This window comes from Aethalodelphis obliquidens, unplaced genomic scaffold (genome assembly GCF_003676395.1).
Source record: "Aethalodelphis obliquidens isolate GAN/ISIS:26980383/991018 unplaced genomic scaffold, ASM367639v1 scaffold18, whole genome shotgun sequence".
NCBI lineage: Eukaryota > Metazoa > Chordata > Mammalia > Artiodactyla > Delphinidae > Aethalodelphis > Aethalodelphis obliquidens.
Window position 1 is genome coordinate 18,353,945 of NW_020837962.1, and position 6,941 is coordinate 18,360,885.

At 58.3% G+C, this 6,941-nt stretch overlaps 1 protein-coding gene across 1 annotated transcript; it reads right to left on the reverse strand.

The window, feature by feature from the left end:
- Window positions 1-2,146: 2,146 nt before the first annotated feature.
- On the reverse strand, window positions 2,147-6,032 carry CD93 (CD93 molecule). The gene is made up of 2 exons (XM_027118103.1): window positions 3,943-6,032; window positions 2,147-3,679 (listed from the first exon to the last, which is right to left on the reverse strand). Exons 1-2 carry the CDS (start codon window positions 5,862-5,864, stop codon window positions 3,655-3,657), a joined length of 1,947 nt encoding a protein of 648 aa, XP_026973904.1. The 5' UTR covers window positions 5,865-6,032; the 3' UTR covers window positions 2,147-3,654.
- Window positions 6,033-6,941: the final 909 nt, after the last annotated feature.

The following is a 6,941-nucleotide window of genomic DNA, read 5'->3' on the forward strand; positions in this document are numbered from 1 at the left end:
CCGGAGAGGCCACAACAGTGAGAGGCCCACGTACCGCAAAAAAATAAAAAATAAAATAAAATAAAATTTAAAAAACTGTGTCATTTTGAATTTAGTGCTTTTTTGGGGGGTCAAATCTCATCTCTGTTCTCTTAGTTTTCACAGAATTATATATGGGAAAGAGATTTGGAATAAAAGCAGCTAATGATCAAATCCACATCCTTCAGAGGTTGTTCAGGGGTGAAATCCAGGCCCCTCACAATGTGCTCAAATGAGGGCTCATGACCAGAACATAAAAGACGCAGCTACACATGTGTGTGCAAGAGAGAGACTCATTCCCAATTCAGCTCCTCCTGCACCACACATACATGTTTAATTTTTTATTCCACTTTCTTGCCTGATCATGGGGAAGATGTGAGGACGAGCCTTTAGGAGAGGTTGCTTGTCTCTCCTTGACAGGCACTTAGGCCTGAGATGGCCTTGCCAGGCCTGGTGGTGACCGCAGCCTGCATCCCTCCCGGCCTCAAGCCAGAACTGGCAAATTCACCCACTTAATGCCGCTGGGAACATGGCTCAGGCACCGAAAGGGACACCAGCACAGCTGCTTCTGCCTCAAGGCCACACTGTGGAGCAGCCGGGGCTCATCGCACAAAGGTCACTCACCAGGTCCTCCACGCCCAAGGTGATTTTGAAGAACCGCCCCCCCTTGACTGTCTACACTCGGCTTCCCCAGGGGACTGTCCTCTGGCATCAGCCCCTCCCAATGGCCAACGAGAGAAAAGAGCAGTGATCTCAGGGATCATCCCTGAAATTCAGGAACGGGTGTGTTTAGGGAGACATCCTCCCTTTAATTTATCTCCTGAGGAGGTGGTGAGTTTGTCCCGAATATAAAATTAGTGAACCATGAGAAATTCTTTGGAGGAAAGTCCAAATTGTCTTTGAACCTGTTGCCAAGGGGAGCCTCTCCTTGACCCCAACACTCAGCTTGCTCTGCCTCTCAGCAGGTCAGGGAATCAGGGACAGAACAGTGCCTGGTCTGCCCCCGTCCAGCCCAGGGTCACGGCTGGAGGAATCTCTGTGTGGCAGAGCCCACCTCTCCCCATGTCCATCTGTCCGTTTCCCTGGATGTCACGGCCAAGCCACCTGGGCCTCTGGATAAATGGATACTTTGTCAATTGGCCCCGAGCTCCCAAAACCAGGATTCAAATATCCTGGCACAAAATGACAGCCGTGTTCAATGGGAGAAGAAACGCTCGGTTTGAGGCGTTTCATCAGTCACTGCCCGAGGTGGTCCAGTCTGGGGACGGCGGCCACTGCTGGGCTGTGGCTGTGAGGGCAGGTAGACCCCACTCGCCTGCAGAGGGGCTGCCTCTGACGGAGGGGCTTTGGAGAAACTGTGATTTATCCCCCCATTTCTCCCCACCCGCCCCCGGGGGGGATGTCGCAGTGGGTGGGAGGTGGGACAGGGCTGCCTATTCACCTCCCCACCCCAACCAGAGAAGAATTCAAACACGGAGACCAGATGGGGCTGGACTGTAGAAGAAACCACATGAACGCTGAAACCAAGGGCACGTTGGTGACCTCAGCCAATTCAAAGCCAGGGGACCACGGGGGTCAGGGGCAGCCTGGACTAGCAATGTCCCCCTCGCCCCAGTGACAAGGGTGAGGGCCGTAAAGCCCTAGAGGAAAGCACCTCCTGTAAGTGCAGACGCCAGCCACGAAGTGCACACACTGCCACGGGCAGCCCGATGGTCAGCGCCGCACGGCACACCACCCTGGGGCCGAGGGACACAGCCTTCGCCCCCTGGAGTGCTAAACCCCAGTGTTCCGAGTGGGAACTGCAGAATATTAGGTGGCTTTAGAAAGCAGACACTTCGAACCCCCTCCTGGGTCCTATCAGGCCTCTCTCCTTCCTTCCTTCTCCCAACCCCCTCCAGTTTTCCATTTTCTTTTCTTCAAAAATGGAGCTATAGGGCTTCCCTGGTGGCGCAGTGGTTGAGAGTCCGCCTGCCGATGCAGGGGACACGGGTTCGTGCCCCAGTCCGGGAAGATCCCACACGCTGCAGAGCAGCTGGGCCCGTGAGCCATGGCCGCTGAGCCTGCGCGTCCGGAGCCTGTGCTCTGCAACGGGAGAGGCCACAACAGTGAGAGGCCTGCGTACCGCAAAAAAAAAAACCCAAAAACGAAGCTAAAGCACCTACATTTCAAAACTAGCAAAAGGGCACCTCCTTGACTCTGAAGGCCGTGCACGCAGAGTGCCGAGCTCTGGGGCGGAGTGTGGATCCTGGCAAGTTACCTCTCTCTGTCCTGCACCAGAGCGGCCGAGCCCCCATGCCCTCTGGGTGCCCGGGCCTCCCGTGCTGCTCAGGCAGCTTCCAAGGGCTCCGGCCTGCAGTGAACCCGGGCTGCTTTCCAGGCACCCAGGCAGAACTGGCAGGGACAGAGAGCCACCGACAACAACAGTCTTAGTTGTGGGAAATCTTTGCAAGTGAGCACTTAAACGCGAGGCTATAAATTAAAACGGCTATGAGCAGTGTCTGCGGTTGCACAAGATTGTAGTTATTCTCTCGTTCTTGCTTCCTTCCCTCTCGCCCCCTTTTTTAAGGAAAAGAGCCCGGGGATTCCTGTGCCGTAGGCAGCTCTGGGCCAGCACCCGCGGGACTCGTCCTGACTTGGTGGTGCTACCGCAAGCCAGGATCAGCTCTCAGGAGGCATCAGCCACCGTGAACTGTACTAAAGGCTTATGAAAACACGTTTAAACCTCAGCCCAGCAGCTCGCTCACATCCTCCAGAAACCAGCAGGGCATCGAAGCCCAGGCAGCTGCAGAGGGGGCAGGACAGCAGCGGGGACATGGGGCCGCCTGGCCCAGAGACCAGTGGTCCTCGACCTTTGTCCTCACGAGCGTCTGTCTCATCAATCAAGCCTGTGGTGACATCAGTACATTTATTTACACGAATTGATTCAAGTAGTTTTGAAACAAACTCTGCCCTCTCACTCTAGCTTTCAGAAGCACTTCTAACTCGCTTCGTACAACTTTCCCCACATTGTTCAGACTTCATCTGCAGATGAACTGAAGACTTACTAGAACCTGAAGAACTAGAAGATGCGATTACTAAACGTTCTGTCTCCGTGCCACCGAAGCAGATGGAAACCCAGGAATGGAAAGGAATGTCTCCAGCCTCAACATGTTCCCTCGGACAGAAACAGAGCTTCTTGAATAATCAAACAGTTGATCGACTCAGCCTCTGTCACACCAGGAGGCACAAATCATTTCAGTCCTAATTTTCCCTGGTTCACAACTTCTTCTTCGATGCTTATGAGGGCAGAGAAGAGGGCAGAGAAGCAGTTCAAAGGGAGCCCGTTAGCACCGGACTTGTCACGCCCAATCCAGAATCAGGGTGAAATGAACTCAGTCACATTTGAATTTGAACAGGGAGAGGGAGGGAGAACTGTTAACATGCATCAAATTCCTGAAAGGACACCGGACCCACCACTTACACAGCACACGCGTGTGATACCTGCACAGTTCAAGTTGCCAGGCGCTTAAAGAGAAGATTGACAACTATTTGCTAAGATTCCAGTCCAGTCTTCCAGGAGGATGGGGGTCCTGCTTCCAACAGGCACCTGCCTCTGAGGACGGTGGTCACTGTCAGTGTCTTGGGGCCTTCTCAGTTTCAACAGTCTGTCCCCGGCGTCGGACTGTGGGGAACAAACGGGGACACATTGGAGGCTGCTGCCCCAGCTGTGCCGTCTGGACCCCGGGCGTGGGGACAGACCCACGGGCACCGAGCCACGGGCAGGGCGGCACCGCCCGTGCGCACACGCAGTCCTCGGGTGACCCCAGCCTGGGCCATGCCTGCCCCTCGCCCTCTGCCTGCTGCATGCCATGGCCGCTGCCTCCACCCCAGCCGGTGCCTGCCGCATCCCCCCTCCCGCCCCCTTGGCAACCCAGCCTCCTTCACCTGTAGGGGTTCTCCGTTGCCCTGCTCTCGGCTCGCTCAGGGACCCAGGCGTAGCTGTCTGCTGCGCTCTGCGGCTTCTTCTCCTTCTCCTCCCTCTTGGCTCTGCGCTTGCGATAGACCAGGAGCCCCAGAGCCAGAGCCAGCAGGAACAGGATGGCCACCACAGTGCCCAGGATGTAGAACAGGAGCAGCTTCTGCCCGTCCGTGCCATCGTCGCTTTGCTTGGCGGTGAAATCCTCACCTGCGGAAGCCTCACGGCCAGTGGTGGCCGTGGGGTGATGGGTGCTGGCCTCCATCCAGACACCAGGGGACCCACTGGGGGCCAGCATGTCAGGTGGGGCAAGGGAGATGGGGGCGCTGTCTGGGAGGGAGGGTCTCCTGGCGGTGGGCGCCACCGTGGAGGCGCCCTCGGGGCTGTCCCTGGTGGGACTGGACGTTGCAGCAAAAGACACGAGCCTCCCCTCTCCATCTCCCGTGTCCTCCCCTTGGGGAGGCCCAGCTGTTGGTCCTAGGGATGTGAGGCCCCCGGTGCAGGAGACCCCATCGGGGGACAGCTCCCAGCCTGGCAGGCAGCCACAGCGGAAGGACCCCTCCGTGTTGAAGCACAGGCTGTCACAGAGGCCGCCCTGCGGGCCCGCACACTCGTCCACGTCCACGCACCGGGTGCCGTCCTCCCCGGCCAGGACGTAGCCCTCCTCGCAGGAGCAGTAGAAAGACCCGTCTGTGTTGGTGCAGCCCTGGGCACAGGGCGAGTGGCTGGGGGCACACTCGTCCACATCCACACAGGCCCCCTCTCCGGGGCCACCAGGCTCGTAACCCACCCAGCACTCGCAGCGGAAGCCCCCGAGAGTGTTGACACACTCCTGGGCACAGGGAGCGTCCTGGCACTCGTCCATGTCCACGCAGTCCTGCTGAGTCAAGTCTAGCCGGTAGCCTGGGGGGCAGTGGCACATGAAGTCCTTCCCGAGGGGCCCAGGGACGCACGTGGACCCCCCTCCACATGGGCTGGAGCTGCAAGGGTTCCGAGAGGCGCAGGTGACCAGGTCGTCCAGCAGCCGGAACCCCGGCCGGCAGCCGCAGCGGAAGGAGCCTTCCCCACCCTCAAAGCAGTCCTGCTGGCAGCCTCCGTTGTTGAAGTCGCAGCTGAACTTGGGGCTGACACAGAGGGGCCCCGAGCTGTCCCAGTCAAACACACCGGGGGCCTTCTCCTTGCACAGGAAGTAATGCTGCCAGCTCTCGTCCCCGTCCCCACAGGCCACGTTGGCCATGGAAGCGAAGGGCACGGCCTGCAGGGAGGAGCTGGTGGCCTGGAAGGGGGTGGTGTAATTCACCTGGCCCGGGCCCCCCAGGGTCAGCGGCCAGCACATGCCTTTGAAGCTGAACTTGCACACAAAGCCCTCGATGCTGCTCCCAGAAAACTTGGAGCTCCCACACGGACCCTCGGTCCACTTGGAAAGGCGGCTAGCCAGGGCCGGCGCGGACAGGTCCAGCATCAGGGACACGCAGCGCTTGGAGGTGCAAGAGTTCTTTGCCTCCTTGTGCCAGTTGGTATACGACGTGTCCTCCCCGCCGCCCACCCAGCTGAAGCCCTTCAGGGGCAGGCTGCTGTCCAGGCACTTGCCCTTCTCTCTCTGGAGCCCAATCCAGAACCTGCCCATGCGCTCTGTCAGGGGCGCCCCCGGTGGCAGGAGCTGGGCCAGGGCGCCCTGGACGTGCAGGGCCTCCTCCTCGCTCTTCACCGTGGCCAGGTTGCCCCCGTTCTTGCTGCAGCGGAGCTGGGCGTCGTCCGCACTCAGCTTGACCCTGTGGGCTGTGTAGCAGGCAGCCCCCGCGCAGACCACGGCCTCCTGGGCAGCGACAGCCCCCGCCCAGGGCTGTACCACCAGCAGCAGCAGCAGCAGGCCGGTGGAGCCGGCCATCATGGCCTCCGTGTTCCCCTGGGCGGGAGGCTGGCGGCCCGGCGGTGACAGCGGCAGTCCCGGCTGAGCTCCGAGGGGAGCCGAGGGCTCAGACGTGGACACTCCGTCGCAGGGAAGGACACAAAGGCTGAGGGCTTTCCGCGGCCCCCTGACCCAAGGCGCATCCTGTCGCTGCACTTCTTATTCCTCACCGGATACGGGGGCTTCCTGTGCTGAATAGCTTCTGACTCCTGTTGCCTTCATCACGCTTTTGTTGTTCATAAAAGGAGCCAGGCAACGTCGCTGGGTCCCGAATAAGGAAGCACAGTGGCATGGGGGAGGGGAGGGGAGACGTTCTTTTGCAGCTTGGAGACACCGGCTGCTTTCTTTGGGGGCCCGTCCTCCTTCCCATCCGCGTGAGGGCACGCCGTGGAGTGAGTAGATTTGGGGGGCCAGGAGCTTGAGAAACGCACTTGGTTATCCCATAATAAAATTCCACTTTGCTTTGCAAACAACCAGAAGAGGAAAAAACGAATCCGCAGACTTGAAACACGGGGCCACGGAGGGTTGTAATTTCCAGCCTTTTTTAGAAGCGAACTGGACTTTCCTTTTCCCTCTCTCATGTTCCCTTTGGCTTTGAGAGTCTTTTTCTCTTATTCCCCCCATCGTGAACTTTAAATAGATAGGCAATTTTAAAATAGGAACTGGGCCGTGGGAATGTCTGAGTTTCTAACACGACGCCAAGCTCCTCGAGAACATTCAACCAAATTGGGTGAAATTGGGCAGTTTTCAGGGTTTCACAGTGCAAATATTGTGTTGTGATGTAGCAGCGTCACAGAAAGCACCAGAAAGGAAAAATGAAAATGTCTCTGGCCTCACAGCCTTGGGCTCACACGCCTGCTTTTCCTCAGCTCGGGGGTTACGGGAAGGGCAGGAGATCTGGGCCCAAATTCAGTCCAGGCCGTGGCCGACCTCCTTCCGCACGGCGACTCATCAAAGGCCCTTGAATCTAAAAGTTCTTTTCCTGTGATGACAGACGTGTTTTGCTCATCGGGGCTATCACTGGTTGGGGGTCCCTGAGAAGTAGACCCCAGACAAGGA

Excerpts from the sequence above, each read along its gene's own strand:
- CD93 (XM_027118103.1), bottom strand. The coding sequence starts at position 5,864 with ATGATGGCCGGCTCCACCGGCCTGCTGCTGCTGCTGCTGGTGGTACAG. Across the intron at positions 3,680-3,942 it reads GCAACGGAGAACCCCTACAG|TCCGACGCCGGGGACAGACT; the intron begins GTGAAGGAGGCT and ends TGTTCCCCACAG.